We start from the raw sequence: 18904 nt of genomic DNA, 5'->3' as shown, positions 1-18904 counted from the left end.
ATCCATGGCAATGATTACTACTGACCCACCATGAGGAGACTCGCCCAGGGGCTGCGTCAAGTCCTGCGGGTTCGAGATGAAGCACCGTGGAAGGCGATGCTGCCCTGGGACTTCCAGATAAAGATACACACATGAGGTCATCAGGACCAGGGCCTAAGCCGTTCTCAGTGGGGGAGGGTGGGGGAGGGGGGCAGGCAGGACAAAACCCAAGGCCAGGTTCTGAGGGAGAGGGGGCACTGTGGGCAGCAGGGGTGGGAGGCCTCATGACTGGGGCCCATGGGGAGTATGCTCCCAACCCCAACAGAGACCTTTGGCAGCTGGCTGCTGTCCTCCTGATGGGAGACCGGGCAGAGCCCCGAAGGGGCTTTCAGTGCCTCTCACCGGGGGTGGTGGCAGGCTGTGGGTGGGGGTGGGTGGAATTCCTTCAGCCAGCTCCCTGTGGGCCAGCCTCTCTCAAGGATCAGAAGTGCAGGACTTTAGTCTCTGGGAGAGAAGCCTCACTCAGAGTTGTCTATGTCTGTGTGTTGTCCTGACTTGATGATTAACTCCCAGGCACCCGTGTCCCTTCAAAACAAATGGTCGTGACAAAAAAAAAAAAAAAAATGCTTCTTTTCCAAATTCACTGGTCACGGGTCATCACATGACCCTTCCAAAGTGAAGAGGCCTTGGCAGGGCCGTGTCCCCATGTGTGCATGGAGAGAGGAAGACAAGAAGTGACTGAACACCTGCTGCTGCTGCTGCTGCTGCTAAGTCGCTTCAGTCGTGTCCGACTCTGCGCCACCCCACAGACAGCAGCCCACCAGGCTCCCCCGTCCCTGGGATTCTCCAGGCAAGAACACTGGAGTGGGTTGCCATTTCCTTCTCCAATGCATGCAAGTGAAAAGTGAAAGTGAAGTTGCTCAGTCATGTCCGACTCGTAGCGACCCCATGGACTGCAGCCTACCAGGCTCCTCCATCCATGGGATTTTCCAGGCAAGAGTACTGGAGTGGGGTGCCATTGCCTTCCCCAACTGAATGCCTGACAGCTCTCCAATTCCACACTGCCTAGCAGATGCTCAACAAAGAGCAGCGGTTAGAACTTATAATGACACAATCTCCTTTGTTTTGGGGAAGAGAGTCTGAGCAGGTCACACGGGTCTTGAAATTCTCAACCATTTCCAAGTGTCCACTGACTATGTGGCAGATGCCACGTACGCGGCCAGAATCACATCTGTTCCCGTTGTTCTCTGGCACTCAGCAGGGAGAGCGGCCCCTTCAGCCCCCTGCACCCACCCGCACACCGCACTGCAGTAACCTCACCACCTCCTTAGGCCCGGAACTCGCTCCTGTCATCTGATGCCAGGCACAGCCTTAACCTGTTGAGTCTCTGCTGCCTCCACACTTCTGAACCTGCCTGAAGCCACGGACACTGGTGGATGTTGCATCTTTTCTGGCTAGTACGTATCTCTTTTGTCATTTGGATCTCAGACTCTGAGTCTAAGATAAATAAAAAAACCGTCAAAATCGCTGCTCTGTGTGTTTTCCTCTTAGGGGTTATATTATTCAACCTGGGTGTATGCATGTGTTTGAGGGGTGCGGAGCAGTGTCTTTCCCAGCTGGGAATCAAAGTTCCCAGGATCCAGTCACCCAGCAGGATTTCTCCACTTGGCAGCTTCTCTTCACTCATTTCATCCCTCTGAAATCTAGAGCATGTGCACAAGTGGCCAAAATAAAGTCCAGATGACCAAATAAATGGTCATTTCAATATACTTGGTAATCCGCTTTCCCAGGACAGAGAGTAGAGGGCCAGCCCAGGGACTGCTGGGCCATACTTCAAAGCAACATTTGCTCTTCTCCAGGATTCCAAGCAGATGGTGGGGCAGTGGTAGAAAACACGTCCTTTTCCCCTGTGGTCAACACCAATGCAACAACAGTCAGGACCCCTTCTTTCCTGCCCGAGAAAGAGATCTCTCTGTGTTTTATCCAAGATGCAAAAGGATACCTCACAGCAATGATCTGTTTCAGACTTTCCCGTCACCCCCAAGACACACTGCCTGCAAGTCTGAGGGATGCCACCACGCAGCCTCATCACGATCACCTCCCACAGAAGGAACCCAGCTTCCCAAAGCCCCCAGAACGCCCTGGCTCAGACACTGACATTCCAGCATTCCTCTAGGAGCCTGACCGCCCCGCCCTGTGTTGCCCGGTTTAGTGTGACTAGGGGACTTCTCTCCACCTTCTTCGTGTGACTACGGCTCCTAGATCATCGCTCATGGTGTGGGGGGTGTCCGGCTTCTCCTAGTGTCCCCACTGCTAACCCAGCCTTTCATGGAGCAGTGGCTCCATAAAGGTCTTCAGAATACACAAGCCAGTGAGCGGGGGGCTCAATTCATTATCTGCTGATTCCTTAAATAACCCAGGCAAATCCAAATGAACAAGAGATTATTTAGTTTTTGAAAATGACACACAAGAAGGACAGAACCATGAATTCACTACAATTACTTTTATCATCTCTTCCATCATCAATATTACTGCTAAGCAAGCTCACTTTTCCACAACAGTTCTAATTCCAATTCCATTGCATCCTGTTCAGGACCACAAAATACAATGGAAGAGTTTCCGATCTCTTTACGAAACAGCAAAACTCTTGCTCACGAACTGGGTAAGCACAAACGCACTGTGATCAGCATCATTCATGAAGCTAAGACACTGAAGTTTATTTAGCCTTCTATGAAAACAATCAAAGTTTGAAAATTTTCTAAGGAGAACTGGTGAATCTCCACGTCATCGTACAGAACAGGAATGCAAAGAAGCTGATACACTGGTTCCCCAAACTGCCCCAGGCCCTCACTTCTGAGAAGGCTGACCGCTCCCTCTTCAATCTCAGAGCCAAGGATCACCTGGATGCTGCTCTGGCTCAGGCCACCTCATCCTCCTCCCTTGCAGCCTCTGCAGACTGCAGTGGGAAGGTCCTCAAAGCCCTTTGTTTGACCCTGAGCAGAAATGCCATGACTTCCCACTTGCTGGTCTCCGCATAAGCCCGGGGACCCCACAGGAACTCATAGCGAGCAGGGTGGCTGTAAGGCACCTGCCGGTACTCCAGGTACCCTCCTGCACCCACGCGTGGGTCAGAAGCGCCCTGGGCTCCCCAAAGATGCAGTGCACACTCCCGACACACACACCCAATCTGCTGAGTGCTCCCCAGACCTTCTCCTCAGGGGCACGGTCTCCATTCCGCATGATCAGGTTAAGGACCAGCACCAGGAGGCCAGCCTTGGGGATGCTCTGCCCACTGTTCAGCATTGCGTTGCAGGTGAGGCCCAGGATGGGGACCATGATGTAGATGTGCTCCCTGGGGTCCACCTCCTTCACTTCCACGCCAAAGACCAGCTGCAGGCACTGCGAGGCTTGGTTGAAGACCACCGGGAAGTATTCCTGGTTATCCCTGAGGACCTTATTCAGCATTTCCGCCTGGGAGGTCAGCTCCTTGGCTCGATACTTGAGGAGCAGGAACTTCATTAGGCTAGCTATCATCTCATTCAGCGCTTCCTGGGGCAAGGACTCCCCAGTGCCTAAGGAGGACACTGTGGGGGAGGAGGCCGAGGCGGATGCAGCCACCCCTGCCTCAGCCCCCAAGAGCTGCACATTCACCGGGCCCTGGGCCTCGCCAGGGTCCTGAAAATCTTCCTCGGGCTTGCTCAGTTCACTCATCTCGACCACGAGCGCGATACCTGGGATCAAACCACAGACAGGAGTCAGCCAGGGTGACAGATGGGGACCACAGGCCAGGCTGGGGGAGAGAGGGGCTGTGAATGGCCTCAGCTGAGCACCACACCCTGGGCGGACTGACACAGGCAACCTACAGGTCTCCTCTTGAGGGGTGGGTGCTCTCAGACTTCACAGGGGCAAGCCTCCAGGGCAGCCAGTCCCCTGGCTACCGGAAGGAGGAAGTGAGGTGGCTCCGCAGGGTGCAGTCAGCACAGTCCAAGATTTCCAAGGCTGACAAGGTGGGGGATTAGGCCCCTGTGGGGTCCCTTCTGTTCTGGGGTGGGGAGCCCCTGGTGCACACTCAGGGTACCCTCCTCACCTTGACCCCTGGTGCTGCCTGGACCTCCTCTGCCCTCTGACCTCAGGACACCAGCTGCAGCCCTCTGCCTTCGCCTCCTGGTTCCTGCAGCTCCTGTGAGAAAAAGGGAGGGGGCAGCTCGGGGGTAATCCTGTGGCACTGCCCTGAGCCTTCTGTGACAGTACGAGGGGTGGACTCTGTGAGGTCCCCCCAGTTGTGTGGCGGGAGGTCCCCTCAGGGCTCCCTTGTAGTGCTCACCTTGCCCCTGGCACGACCTGGTCCCTCCCTCTGGGGACCTGCATGGAAATTCAGAACAAGACCCCCAGCCTCCACAGAAAGCGCTGAGGGGCTCCACACGCTGCCGAACCTGCCCAGGGCTTCCTGTGGGTCCTAGGCTGGGGAGATGCCTCGGTCATCAGCTCCTCCTCACGTCCTGCCTGGCCTCCCAGCACTGACCACAGGGGTGGGGGTCTGCTTAGTCCTCCCTCGGGTTTGGGGAGTTCAGCCTCTGGCCGACCTGAAGCCTCTGCCCTCCGCCCAGAAAAAACCTCACCTCCCGAGGTCCTAAGCCAGAAGTCAAGAAACTGCTCACCCCACTCTAGGGCCTCCAAGAGTCCCCACAAGGGCTAGGATCCTGCCTCCCTGTTTGGGGTCTTTCCGCCTCAGTCCATCCTTGCATGCAGCCTGGCCCTCAGGCAGGACCGGAGACTGTCCCGTCCGCCATTTTTGAGACCCCTCCGCTTTCACAAGATCCCCAGTCTCTCTGAGACCAGCATGTGAGAAAGGCAGACAGACAGAATGTGCTCCCAGGGCCGACTACAGGGGCGGGGATCTGTGGGGTTCCGTCGGTCCTCATGCAGGGTCCCTCAGTCCTCCTTCAGGCACCTCACCTGCCTCCGGCCGGGACCTGGGATTCTCGCCTCTCCCCAGCTGAAGCCCCGCCCCTTATACCAGGGCCCAGTCTCTCCAAGACCCGGATGTCAGGAAGTCAGACCATGCCTGCTGCGCTCATCCTACCCCCACAGTTGCCCTGGACTGACGGCAGAGATGAGCTCTCTGAGGTGTCCTCTGATTGGAGTTCAGGGTCCTCTAGTTCCTCCTCAGGGTCCTCAAACCTGACACCCCCACCAGACTGGGAATTGGACCACCTAAGGCTCCGCCCCATATGCAAGGTCCCCAGTCTGAGATCCGGACGTCAGGAAGTCAGGCCGCCTAAACCAGGTCTCCAGTCTGAGATCAGGATATGAGGAAGTGAAACCCCGCACATTGGGCTCATCCTACCCCAGGGCCGCCAAAGGACCGACAGCAGCTACAAGCTTCTCTGAGGTCTCCTCCGATTGGGGTCCAGAGCCCGCTTCAGTCCTCCCCTCAGGGTCCTCAACTTCAAACTCTGGAGGAGCCGGGCTTCTTCCCTCTGCTCACCTGAGGCCACGCCCCCTTTCCCAGGTCCCCAGTTTCTCTGAGACCTGGATTGTCAGGAAATGCAACATGTGCTCATCCACCCTCTGTGCTCCCTGAGCCTTTGATGTGAGGGTCCCGCCTCTGGTCAACACAAAGGGCATCCCCAGATCTGTCAGGGCTCAAGATGTGGTCCTGAGGGATGATGAAAGGCAACCCCACTGATCTGCCCCTGCTGTCAGCCCTGGGCCACCCTGGTGGTGGGATGAGCATTGGCAGCCTGTTCTGACTTGCGCATCTGCGTCTCAGAGACATTAGGCAACTGTTAGAAGGGGCAGGGCCTCAGATGGGCAGGCGGGAAAGATCTTAGTTATTTTGAGGTCAAGGTGAGGACACTGAGGGAGGACTCAGGGGCTGCTGGACCGCAGAGCAGAGTGGGCCCTGGGAGGACACAGGGCCAGACGAACCATGCTGTGTTTCCTGACATCCGGGTGTCAGAGAGACTGGGGACCTGGTATAGGGGCTGACTTCCTGACATCCAGGTCTCAAGAGAAACTGGGGGTCCTGACATAAGGGATGGGGCATGAGTGGGAGAGAGAGAATCCAAAGTCCCTACACAGAGACAATTGAGGTCCCTGAGGGACGACTGAAGGGACCCCCAAGTGAAGACTCTAGGGACGCCCAAGGTAAGACTGATGAACCCCACAGATCTCAGCCCCTGTTAATCGGCCCTGGAGCCCTCGGGGTGAGAGAGCACACTTGGTCTGTCCTGTCTTCTGAGATCCGGGTCTGTGAGAGTAGGGACCTGGTGTGAGGAGCAGGGACCCTCTTCCCACCTTTCCTGGTGGGGAGAGGACAGAGCCTAGGTCCACCAGAAGTCAAGGTGAACACCCTGAGTGAGGACTGAGGGTAGTCAGATCTCAGACCAGAGGGGAACCCTGGTAGTCCCCAGGCAGGACGACTCATGCCGCATTGCCTGACATCCCTGTCAGAGGGACAGGTGAAAGCAGCAGAGCCTCCAGATTGCAGACAGGACACTTGCAGGTCTTGCCTGGAGTACAGGCTCCATGCGAGGAGGGACAGAGGCAGTTAGAACCCCAACAGGGAGGGATCTTGGCCCTTGCAGGAGGGTCTTGGAGGGCCCAGAGCAGGGTGAGCAGGGTGAGCAGTTTCTTGACATCTGGCCTAGGGACCTCGTGAGATGAGGTTTTTCGGGTGGAGTGCGGATGGCTTCAGGTTAGCAGAGGCTGGACACACCAACCCTGATGGAGGACTAAGCAGACCCCCGCCCCTGTGGTCAGTGCTGGGAGGCCAGGCAGGACGTGAGGAGGAGTTGAGACCGAGCACTCCCCAGCCTAGGACCCGCGGGATCCCTGGGCAGGTGCAGCCTCATGTGGGCCCCTCAGCACTTTTTGTTCAGGCTAGGCTTGTTCTGAGTTTCCTCGCAGGTCCCCAGAGAGGGTAGGGACCAGATTGTACCAGGGGGAAAGGTGAGCACTGCAAGAGAGCCCTGAGGGGACCTCCCACCACACAAAACTGAGGGGACGCTCACAGAGTCCACTGCTCGTACCGTCAGAGAAGGCTCAGGGCTGTGCCACGGATACCCCCAGCTGCCTCCTCCCTTTCTCTCACAGGAGCTCCAGGAACCAGGAGCAAAAGCAGAGGTCTGAGGGCCATGTCCTGAAGTCAGAGAGCAGAGGTGGTCCAGGCAGTACCAGAGGAGTCAAGATGAGGAGGGTGCCCTGAGTGTGTCACCAGGGCCTGCCCCATCCCAGAACAGAGGGACCCCACAAGGGCCTAATCCCACTACTTGTCAGTTGTGGAAATCTTGGACTGTGCTGACTGCACCCTGGGGAGACACCTCACTTTCTTCTTCAGGTAGCCAGGGGACTGGATGCCCTGGAGGCTTGCCCCTGTGAAGTCTGAGAGCACCTTTCAAGAGGAGATGTGTAAGTGGCCTGTGGCCGTCCAGGCTGTGGTTTTCAGCTGAGGCTGTTCACAGCCCCTCTCTCCACCATCCAGGCCCGTGGTCCCCATATGTGCCCATCTCCCCCCCCCCACCCACCCCGCCTCACTCCTGCCTCAGGCTGTGGTTTGATCCCAGGCATCGCCCTCATGGTCGAGATGAGTGAGCTGAGCAAGCCCGAGGAAGAACTTAGGACCCAGGCCCAGGGCCCAGTGGAGGCTCAGCTCTTGGGGCCTGAGGCAGGGGAGACTGCATCTGCCCCCCACCAGTCTCTGCCCTTGCCCCCGGTAGCTCTGAATGAGATGGTGGCCAACCTGATTAAGTTCCTGCTGCTCAAGTATCCAGCCAAGGAGCTGACCTCCCAGGTGAAAATGCTAAAGAAGGCCCTCAGGGATAACCAGGAGCACTTTCCGGCAGTCTTCAGCCAAGCCTCACAGTGCCTGCAGCTGGTCTGTGGTGTGGAGGTGAAGAAGGTGGAACCCAGGGAGCACATCTACATCATGGTCCCCACCATGGGCCTCACCTATGATGTGATGCTGAACAGTGGGCAGGGCCTGCCCAGGGCCAGCCTCCTGGTGCTGGTCCTCAGCCTCATCATGTGGAATGCAGACCACGCCCCTGAGGAGAAGGTCTGGGGAGCACTCAGCAGGATGGGTGTGTGTGTCAAGAGTGAGCACTGCAACTTTGGGGAGCCCAGGGAGCTGCTTACCCACACGTGGGTGCAGGAGGGGTACCTGGCATACCGGCAGGTGCCTGACAGCCACCCTGCCCGCTCTGAGTTCCTGTGGGTTCCCCAGGCCTATGCGGAGACCAGCAAGTGGGAAGTCATGGCATTTCTGCTCAGGGTCAAACAAAGGGCTTTGAGGGCCTTCCCACCCCTGTCTACAGAGGCTGCAAGGGAGGAGGACGAGGCGGCCTGAGCCAGAGCAGCATCCAGGTGATCCTTCCCTCTGTGATTGAAGAGGGAGAGATCAGCCTTCTCAGAAGTGCTGGCCCAGGCCAGCTGGGGAAACTGGTGTATAGCATCTTTGGGTTCCTGTTCTCTATGATGACATGGGGATTCATCTGTTTTCTTTAGAGAACTTTCAAACTTTGATTATTTTCGTAGAAGGCTAAATAGACTTCAGTGTCTTAACTTAGTGAATGATGTTGATCACAGTGTGTTTGTACTTACCCAGTTCAAGAACAAGAGCTTCACTGTTTTGTAAGAGAGACTGGAGACTCTTCCATTGTGTTTTGTGGTCCTGAACAGGATGCAATGGAATTGGAATTGGAACTGTTGTGGAAAAGTGAGCCTACTTAGCAGTAATATTGATGCAGGAAGAATTAGATGATAAAAGTAATTGTAGTGAATTCATGGTTCTGTCCTTCTTGTGTGTCATTTTCTAAAACTAAATTATCTCTCTCTATTTGGATTTGCCTGGGTTATTTTAGGAAGTAGCAGATAATTAATTGAGCCCCCTGCTCACTGGCTCGTGTATTCCAAAGACCTTTATGGAGCCTCTGCTCTGTGAAATGCTGTGTTAGCAGTGGGGACACTAGGAGAAGCAGGACACCCCCACACCTAGAGTGACGGTCTAGGAGCTGCAGTCACATGAGGAAGGTGGAAAGACATCCCCTAGTCGCAATGAACAATGCAACCCAGGGCGGGGTGGTGGGGTTACAGGAGGAGTGTTGGGCTGTTGGTGCCTGAGCCAGGGTGGTTTGGAGCTTGGGAAAGCTGGGTTCCTTCTGTGGGAGGTGATTGTGATGAGGCTGGGTGGTGGCAGCCCTCAGACTTGCAGACAGTGTGTCTGGGGGGTGACGGGAAATTCTGAAATGGATCATTGCTGTGAGGTGTCCTTTTGCATCTTGGATAAAGTCCAGAGAGATCTCTTTCTTGGGCAGGAAGGAAGGGGCCCTGGCTCTTGTCACATTGCTGTTGATCACAGGGGCAAATGAGGTGTTTTCATACCCCATGCTGCTGCTAAGTCACCTCAGTCGTGTCCGACTCTGTGCGACCCCATAGACGGCAGCCCACCAGGCTCCCCCGTCCCTGGGATTCTCCAGGCAAGAACACTGGAGTGGGTTGCCATTTCCTTCTCCAATGCATGAAAGTGAAAAGTGAAAGTGAAGTCGCTCAGTCGTGCCCAACTCTTAGTGACCCCATGGACTGCAGCCTACCAGGCTCCTCCATCCATGGGATTTTCCAGGCAAGAGTACTGGAGTGGGGTGCCATTGCCTTCTCCGTACTCCAAGACTAGGTACGGGTAAAATATCAGACAAATCCCAATCAAGGGACATTGTACAAAACATCTACTGAGTACTCCTCAAAACTGTCAATATCATCCAAAACAAAGAAATGTTAAAGCTATGGGGAAGCCAAGGAGACATTACAACTAAATGTTAGGCTGGTTTCCTGGCCAGGATCCTGGAGTGGGTAAAACCTATAGAAATCTGAGTAAAGTATGGGCTTTAGTTGATAATAAATAATGCATCAATACTTCCTCATTAATACTTCCTCAGTAATTCCTCAGTAATAAATGTATCATATTAATGTAAGATATTAGTAAGCGGGGAAACTGGGTGAGGGCATATGAGAAGTCCACGATTTTCACAAATATTATTCAAATCTTAAAGGGTTACAATGGAAAAGCTCAAATTAAAGTCTATTGACAGTTTCAAAATAAAAAAAAAAAAAAAGACAACGAAACTTTGGAGAAAAGATGCTGAGTATGTTTAAAAAAGGGCAAAACCAATACAATATTGTAAAGTAAAAAAGAAAAAAAAAAAAAAAGACACAATTTAAAAAAAAAAAAAAAAGGAAAAGAAAGGAAACCAAATGCAAGCACACAGAACCTGTAAGTCTGAAACAACCCTTGCTAAATTATCTTCAGCTTTTCCTCTCCCTTAACCTCCAACCCCATAGAATATACTAACTGGGCCTCTTCCACCACAGAAACATCTCTGGATCCACTTTTTTATCAAGCCCCACAAACACTACCCTGATCCAACCTCATGATGTTTTGCCTGGATATGGGAAGAGCCACCACCTGGAGGCCAGGGGTAGACCTGGAACCCTGTATTGCCCAAAATCCACTTTAAGACGATTGCCAGTGTTATCTGCCACAGAAGAAGTCTGGCAAGTTCCAGCACGGGTCAGTGTCTTGCCAAAGATAAAAGAGTCCAGAGCAAACCTTTAGCTGTGCATACATGAGAGTGTGCTCAGTCGCACAGCCATATCCGACTCTTTGCGACCCCATGGAATGCAGTCCCCCGGGCTCCTCTGTCCGTGGGATTTCCCAGGCAAGAATACTTGAGTGGACTGCCATTTCCTCCTCTAGAGTACCTTCCCACCCAGGGATCAAACTTGCGTCTCCCACATTGCAGGCGGATTCTTTAACAGAGCCTCCAGGGAAGCCATGAGGAAACACAGGGCCTTCTCAGAAGAGCAGAACATTCACTGAGACTCCTTAAGCCAGGGGAGGCGCCTGTCCAATCGCTGATGCCCTGGGCAAGATCAGCTTGGGAACAGGGTGGTGTGTTTCCACACAGAGGCTGTTGCAGAAGATGCTGGATCCTGGAATTGACCTCCAGAAAAGTCGGTGGGGGACAGGGGGCAGTTTGGGCCTCCTAGCAGCCAAAGGCCTGAGGTTCTTATGTACCCAGAGCAAGAACCCAACCACACCTAACAGTCATATCCAATAAGGGGCATGAGGAGTACCTGTTATGAGAGCTGTCACGTATCCATCCTGGAGTGAAACCTGGGGCTGTGGTCCTGGCCTTGGCCCCAGAGCACGGATGTCCTCATGGAGGCCGGGGTGGCAGCTCACCTGCAGCAGCATCTGCTCCCCCCTCCCTCTCCTGGCCAGTCCCGGGCAAGTCAGATGGGATCCCCAGGGCCTTGCTGCTTCCACCTCTCTGGGGCAGCCGACCCTCTGCACAGCCTGCACCCCTGGGAGGCCAGATTCCTCTCCTCCCTGGTTCCTTTCCAAATCCTCATTGGAGTCTGTGGCCTCTGGCACCTAGGAGAGCGTCCTGGGTACGATCCCTGCCATCTGCTAGAGCCTGTCCTCTGCTCAAACAGCCCGACTGGCTCCTAGCTGTCTCCACGGGTGGCTGACCAGACACCCCTCTGCCTCTCTTACTCAGGCTCAAAAGCCATGACCTAACAGTCACATTCAAAGACCCTGAGTTTACTCCAACACGTGGGATTCCACAGGGAATGGTCTGATACACCTCAGGATTATATAGATGTGCCCCGCACATCCATGGCAATGATTACTACTGACCCACCATGAGGAGACTCGCCCAGGGGCTGCGTCAAGTCCTGCGGGTTCGAGATGAAGCACCGTGGAAGGCGATGCTGCCCTGGGACTTCCAGATAAAGATACACACATGAGGTCATCAGGACCAGGGCCTAAGCCGTTCTCAGTGGGGGAGGGTGGGGGAGGGGGGCAGGCAGGACAAAACCCAAGGCCAGGTTCTGAGGGAGAGGGGGCACTGTGGGCAGCAGGGGTGGGAGGCCTCATGACTGGGGCCCATGGGGAGTATGCTCCCAACCCCAACAGAGACCTTTGGCAGCTGGCTGCTGTCCTCCTGATGGGAGACCGGGCAGAGCCCCGAAGGGGCTTTCAGTGCCTCTCACCGGGGGTGGTGGCAGGCTGTGGGTGGGGGTGGGTGGAATTCCTTCAGCCAGCTCCCTGTGGGCCAGCCTCTCTCAAGGATCAGAAGTGCAGGACTTTAGTCTCTGGGAGAGAAGCCTCACTCAGAGTTGTCTATGTCTGTGTGTTGTCCTGACTTGATGATTAACTCCCAGGCACCCGTGTCCCTTCAAAACAAATGGTCGTGACAAAAAAAAAAAAAAAAAATGCTTCTTTTCCAAATTCACTGGTCACGGGTCATCACATGACCCTTCCAAAGTGAAGAGGCCTTGGCAGGGCCGTGTCCCCATGTGTGCATGGAGAGAGGAAGACAAGAAGTGACTGAACACCTGCTGCTGCTGCTGCTGCTGCTAAGTCGCTTCAGTCGTGTCCGACTCTGCGCCACCCCACAGACAGCAGCCCACCAGGCTCCCCCGTCCCTGGGATTCTCCAGGCAAGAACACTGGAGTGGGTTGCCATTTCCTTCTCCAATGCATGCAAGTGAAAAGTGAAAGTGAAGTTGCTCAGTCATGTCCGACTCGTAGCGACCCCATGGACTGCAGCCTACCAGGCTCCTCCATCCATGGGATTTTCCAGGCAAGAGTACTGGAGTGGGGTGCCATTGCCTTCCCCAACTGAATGCCTGACAGCTCTCCAATTCCACACTGCCTAGCAGATGCTCAACAAAGAGCAGCGGTTAGAACTTATAATGACACAATCTCCTTTGTTTTGGGGAAGAGAGTCTGAGCAGGTCACACGGGTCTTGAAATTCTCAACCATTTCCAAGTGTCCACTGACTATGTGGCAGATGCCACGTACGCGGCCAGAATCACATCTGTTCCCGTTGTTCTCTGGCACTCAGCAGGGAGAGCGGCCCCTTCAGCCCCCTGCACCCACCCGCACACCGCACTGCAGTAACCTCACCACCTCCTTAGGCCCGGAACTCGCTCCTGTCATCTGATGCCAGGCACAGCCTTAACCTGTTGAGTCTCTGCTGCCTCCACACTTCTGAACCTGCCTGAAGCCACGGACACTGGTGGATGTTGCATCTTTTCTGGCTAGTACGTATCTCTTTTGTCATTTGGATCTCAGACTCTGAGTCTAAGATAAATAAAAAAACCGTCAAAATCGCTGCTCTGTGTGTTTTCCTCTTAGGGGTTATATTATTCAACCTGGGTGTATGCATGTGTTTGAGGGGTGCGGAGCAGTGTCTTTCCCAGCTGGGAATCAAAGTTCCCAGGATCCAGTCACCCAGCAGGATTTCTCCACTTGGCAGCTTCTCTTCACTCATTTCATCCCTCTGAAATCTAGAGCATGTGCACAAGTGGCCAAAATAAAGTCCAGATGACCAAATAAATGGTCATTTCAATATACTTGGTAATCCGCTTTCCCAGGACAGAGAGTAGAGGGCCAGCCCAGGGACTGCTGGGCCATACTTCAAAGCAACATTTGCTCTTCTCCAGGATTCCAAGCAGATGGTGGGGCAGTGGTAGAAAACACGTCCTTTTCCCCTGTGGTCAACACCAATGCAACAACAGTCAGGACCCCTTCTTTCCTGCCCGAGAAAGAGATCTCTCTGTGTTTTATCCAAGATGCAAAAGGATACCTCACAGCAATGATCTGTTTCAGACTTTCCCGTCACCCCCAAGACACACTGCCTGCAAGTCTGAGGGATGCCACCACGCAGCCTCATCACGATCACCTCCCACAGAAGGAACCCAGCTTCCCAAAGCCCCCAGAACGCCCTGGCTCAGACACTGACATTCCAGCATTCCTCTAGGAGCCTGACCGCCCCGCCCTGTGTTGCCCGGTTTAGTGTGACTAGGGGACTTCTCTCCACCTTCTTCGTGTGACTACGGCTCCTAGATCATCGCTCATGGTGTGGGGGGTGTCCGGCTTCTCCTAGTGTCCCCACTGCTAACCCAGCCTTTCATGGAGCAGTGGCTCCATAAAGGTCTTCAGAATACACAAGCCAGTGAGCGGGGGGCTCAATTCATTATCTGCTGATTCCTTAAATAACCCAGGCAAATCCAAATGAACAAGAGATTATTTAGTTTTTGAAAATGACACACAAGAAGGACAGAACCATGAATTCACTACAATTACTTTTATCATCTCTTCCATCATCAATATTACTGCTAAGCAAGCTCACTTTTCCACAACAGTTCTAATTCCAATTCCATTGCATCCTGTTCAGGACCACAAAATACAATGGAAGAGTTTCCGATCTCTTTTACGAAACAGCAAAACTCTTGCTCACGAACTGGGTAAGCACAAACGCACTGTGATCAGCATCATTCATGAAGCTAAGACACTGAAGTTTATTTAGCCTTCTATGAAAACAATCAAAGTTTGAAAATTTTCTAAGGAGAACTGGTGAATCTCCACGTCATCGTACAGAACAGGAATGCAAAGAAGCTGATACACTGGTTCCCCAAACTGCCCCAGGCCCTCACTTCTGAGAAGGCTGACCGCTCCCTCTTCAATCTCAGAGCCAAGGATCACCTGGATGCTGCTCTGGCTCAGGCCACCTCATCCTCCTCCCTTGCAGCCTCTGCAGACTGCAGTGGGAAGGTCCTCAAAGCCCTTTGTTTGACCCTGAGCAGAAATGCCATGACTTCCCACTTGCTGGTCTCCGCATAAGCCCGGGGACCCCACAGGAACTCATAGCGAGCAGGGTGGCTGTAAGGCACCTGCCGGTACTCCAGGTACCCCTCCTGCACCCACGCGTGGGTCAGAAGCGCCCTGGGCTCCCCAAAGATGCAGTGCACACTCCCGACACACACACCCAATCTGCTGAGTGCTCCCCAGACCTTCTCCTCAGGGGCACGGTCTCCATTCCGCATGATCAGGTTAAGGACCAGCACCAGGAGGCCAGCCTTGGGGATGCTCTGCCCACTGTTCAGCATTGCGTTGCAGGTGAGGCCCAGGATGGGGACCATGATGTAGATGTGCTCCCTGGGGTCCACCTCCTTCACTTCCACGCCAAAGACCAGCTGCAGGCACTGCGAGGCTTGGTTGAAGACCACCGGGAAGTATTCCTGGTTATCCCTGAGGACCTTATTCAGCATTTCCGCCTGGGAGGTCAGCTCCTTGGCTCGATACTTGAGGAGCAGGAACTTCATTAGGCTAGCTATCATCTCATTCAGCGCTTCCTGGGGCAAGGACTCCCCAGTGCCTAAGGAGGACACTGTGGGGGAGGAGGCCGAGGCGGATGCAGCCACCCCTGCCTCAGCCCCCAAGAGCTGCACATTCACCGGGCCCTGGGCCTCGCCAGGGTCCTGAAAATCTTCCTCGGGCTTGCTCAGTTCACTCATCTCGACCACGAGCGCGATACCTGGGATCAAACCACAGACAGGAGTCAGCCAGGGTGACAGATGGGGACCACAGGCCAGGCTGGGGGAGAGAGGGGCTGTGAATGGCCTCAGCTGAGCACCACACCCTGGGCGGACTGACACAGGCAACCTACAGGTCTCCTCTTGAGGGGTGGGTGCTCTCAGACCTCACAGGGGCAAGCCTCCAGGGCAGCCAGTCCCCTGGCTACCGGAAGGAGGAAGTGAGGTGGCTCCGCAGGGTGCAGTCAGCACAGTCCAAGATTTCCAAGGCTGACAAGGTGGGGGATTAGGCCCCTGTGGGGTCCCTTCTGTTCTGGGGTGGGGAGCCCCTGGTGCACACTCAGGGTACCCTCCTCACCTTGACCCCTGGTGCTGCCTGGACCTCCTCTGCCCTCTGACCTCAGGACACCAGCTGCAGCCCTCTGCCTTCGCCTCCTGGTTCCTGCAGCTCCTGTGAGAAAAAGGGAGGGGGCAGCTCGGGGGTATCCTGTGGCACTGCCCTGAGCCTTCTGTGACAGTACGAGGGGTGGACTCTGTGAGGTCCCCCCAGTTGTGTGGCGGGAGGTCCCCTCAGGGCTCCCTTGTAGTGCTCACCTTGCCCCTGGCACGACCTGGTCCCTCCCCTCTGGGGACCTGCATGGAAATTCAGAACAAGACCCCAGCCTCCACAGAAAGCGCTGAGGGGCTCCACACGCTGCCGAACCTGCCCAGGGCTTCCTGTGGGTCCTAGGCTGGGGAGATGCTCGGTCATCAGCTCCTCCTCACGTCCTGCCTGGCCTCCCAGCACTGACCACAGGGGTGGGGGTCTGCTTAGTCCTCCCTCGGGTTTGGGGAGTTCAGCCTCTGCCGACCTGAAGCCTCTGCCCTCCGCCCAGAAAAAACCTCACCTCCCGAGGTCCCTAAGCCAGAAGTCAAGAAACTGCTCACCCCACTCTAGGGCCTCCAAGAGTCCCCACAAGGGCTAGGATCCCTGCCTCCCTGTTGGGGTCTTTCCGCCTCAGTCCATCCTTGCATGCAGCCTGGCCCTCAGGCAGGACCGGAGACTGTCCCGTCCGCCATTTTGAGACCCCTCCGCTTTCACAAGATCCCCAGTCTCTCTGAGACCAGCATGTGAGAAAGGCAGACAGACAGAATGTGCTCCCAGGGCCGACTACAGGGGCGGGGATCTGTGGGGTTCCGTCGGTCCTCATGCAGGGTCCCCTCAGTCCTCCTTCAGGCACCTCACCTGCCTCCGGCCGGGACCTGGGATTCTCGCCTCTCCCCAGCTGAAGCCCCGCCCCTTATACCAGGGCCCCAGTCTCTCCAAGACCCGGATGTCAGGAAGTCAGACCATGCCTGCTGCGCTCATCCTACCCCCACAGTTGCCCTGGACTGACGGCAGAGATGAGCTTCTCTGAGGTGTCCTCTGATTGGAGTTCAGGGTCCTCTAGTTCCTCCTCAGGGTCCTCAACCTGACACCCCACCAGACCTGGGAATTGGACCACCTAAGGCTCCGCCCCATATGCAAGGTCCCCAGTCTGAGATCCGGACGTCAGGAAGTCAGGCCGCCTAACCAGGTCTCCAGTCTGAGATCAGGATATGAGGAAGTGAAACCCCGCACATTGGGCTCATCCTACCCCAGGGCCGCCAAGGACCGGCAGCAGCTACAAGCTTCTCTGAGGTCTCCTCCGATTGGGGTCCAGAGCCCGCTCAGTCCTCCCTCAGGGTCCTCAACTTCAAACTCTGGAGGAGCCGGGCTTCTTCCCTCTGCTCACCTGAGGCCACGCCCCCTTTCCCAGGTCCCCAGTTTCTCTGAGACCTGGATGTCAGGAAATGCAACATGTGCTCATCCACCCTCTGTGCTCCCTGAGCCTTGATGTGAGGGTCCCGCCTCTGGTCAACACAAAGGGCATCCCCAGATCTGTCAGGGCTCAAGATGTGGTCCCTGAGGGATGATGAAAGGCAACCCCACTGATCCCTGCCCCTGCTGTCAGCCCTGGGCCACCCTGGTGGTGGGATGAGCACTTGGCAGCCTGTTCTGACTTGCGCATCTGCGTCTCAGAGACATTAGGCAACTGTTAGAAGGGGCAGGGCCTCAGAAGGGCAGGCGGGAAGATCTTAGTTATTTTGAGGGTCAAGGTGAGGACACTGAGGGAGGACTCAGGGGCTGCTGGACCGCAGAGCAGAGTGGGCCCTGGGAGGACACAGGGCAGACGAACCATGCTGTGTTTCCTGACATCCGGGTGTCAGAGAGACTGGGGACCTGGTATAGGGGGCTGACTTCCTGACATCCAGGTCTCAGAGAAACTGGGGTCCTGACATAAGGGATGGGGCATGAGTGGGGAGAGGAGAGAATCCAAAGTCCTACACAGAGACAAGTTGAGGTCCCTGAGGGACGACTGAAGGGACCCCAAGTGAAGACTCTAGGGACCCCAAGGTAAGACTGATGGAACCCCACAGATCTCAGCCCCTGTTATCGGCCCTGGGAGCCCTCGGGGTGAGAAGAGCACACTTGGTCTGTCCTGTCTTCCTGAGATCCGGGTCTGTGAGAGTAGGGACCTGGTGTGAGGAGCAGGGACCTCTTCCCACCTTTCCTGGTGGGGAGAGGACAGAGCCTAGGTCCACCAGAAGTCAAGGTGAACACCCTGAGTGAGGACTGAGGGTAGTCAGATCTCAGACCAGAGGGAACCCTGGTAGTCCCCAGGCAGGACGACCTCATGCCGCATTGCCTGACATCCCTGTCAGAGGGACAGGTGAAAGCAGCAGAGCCTCCAGATTGCAGACAGGACACTTGCAGGTCTTGCCTGGAGTACAGGCTCCATGCGAGGAGGGACAGAGGCAGTTAGACCCCAACAGGGAGGGATCTTGGCCCTTGCAGGAGGGTCTTGGAGGGCCCAGAGCAGGGTGAGCAGGGTGAGCAGTTTCTTGACATCTGGCCTAGGGACCTCGTGAGATGAGGTTTTTCGGGTGGAGTGCGGATGGCTTCAGGTTAGCAGAGGCTGGACACACCAACCCTGATGGAGGACTAAGCAGACCCCCGCCCCTGTGGTCAGTGCTGGGAGGCCAGGCAGGACGTGAGGAGGAGTTGAGGACCGAGCATCTCCCCAGCCTAGGACCCGCGGGATTCCCTGGGCAGGTGCAGCCTCATGTGGGGCCCCTCAGCACTTTTTGTTCAGGCTAGGGTCTTGTTCTGAGTTTCCTCGCAGGTCCCCAGAGGGTAGGGACCAGATTGTACCAGGGGAAAGGTGAGCACTGCAAGAGAGCCCTGAGGGGACCTCCCACCACACAAAACTGAGGGGACCTCACAGAGTCCACTGCTCGTACCGTCAGAGAAGGCTCAGGGCTGTGCCACAGGATACCCCCAGCTGCCTCCTCCCTTTCTCTCACAGGAGCTCCAGGAACCAGGAGGCAAAAGCAGAGGTCTGAGGGCCATGTCCTGAAGTCAGAGAGCAGAGGTGGTCCAGGCAGTACCAGGAGTCAAGATGAGGAGGGTGCCCTGAGTGTGCACCAGGGGCTCCCCATCCCAGAACAGAGGGGACCCCACAAGGGCCTAATCCCA

General features: G+C 55.5%; 2 protein-coding genes and 1 pseudogene across 2 annotated transcripts; 1 reads left to right on the top strand and 2 right to left on the bottom strand.

The window, feature by feature from the left end:
* Positions 1-2634: 2634 nt before the first annotated feature.
* LOC112445097 (melanoma-associated antigen 10-like) lies at positions 2635-4980 on the bottom strand (annotated as a pseudogene).
* A 2577-nt stretch (positions 4981-7557) lies between these two features.
* LOC112445095 (melanoma-associated antigen 10-like) lies at positions 7558-10079 on the top strand. The gene has a single exon (XM_059883596.1). The coding sequence runs from the start codon at positions 7559-7561 to the stop codon at positions 8327-8329; it is 771 nt and encodes a 256-aa protein (XP_059739579.1). The 5' UTR covers position 7558; the 3' UTR covers positions 8330-10079.
* Positions 10080-12291: 2212 nt separating this feature from the next.
* On the bottom strand, positions 12292-17648 carry LOC112445159 (melanoma-associated antigen 10-like). Its single transcript, XM_024988749.2, has 3 exons — positions 16592-17648; positions 15725-15817; positions 12292-15368 (listed from the first exon to the last, which is right to left on the bottom strand). The coding sequence occupies exon 3, from the start codon at positions 15346-15348 to the stop codon at positions 14554-14556; it is 795 nt and encodes a 264-aa protein (XP_024844517.1). The 5' UTR covers positions 15349-15368; positions 15725-15817; positions 16592-17648; the 3' UTR covers positions 12292-14553.
* Between the last annotated feature and the right edge of the window lie 1256 nt (positions 17649-18904).

Source organism: Bos taurus, chromosome X (genome assembly GCF_002263795.3).
Source record: "Bos taurus isolate L1 Dominette 01449 registration number 42190680 breed Hereford chromosome X, ARS-UCD2.0, whole genome shotgun sequence".
NCBI classification, from domain to species: Eukaryota; Metazoa; Chordata; class Mammalia; order Artiodactyla; family Bovidae; genus Bos; species Bos taurus.
This window is presented reverse-complemented; position numbering and strand designations above follow the sequence as displayed.

Excerpts from the sequence above, each read along its gene's own strand:
- LOC112445095 (XM_059883596.1), top strand. The coding sequence starts at position 7,559 with ATGGTCGAGATGAGTGAGCTGAGCAAGCCCGAGGAAGAACTTAGGACC.
- LOC112445159 (XM_024988749.2), bottom strand. The coding sequence starts at position 15,348 with ATGAGTGAACTGAGCAAGCCCGAGGAAGATTTTCAGGACCCTGGCGAG.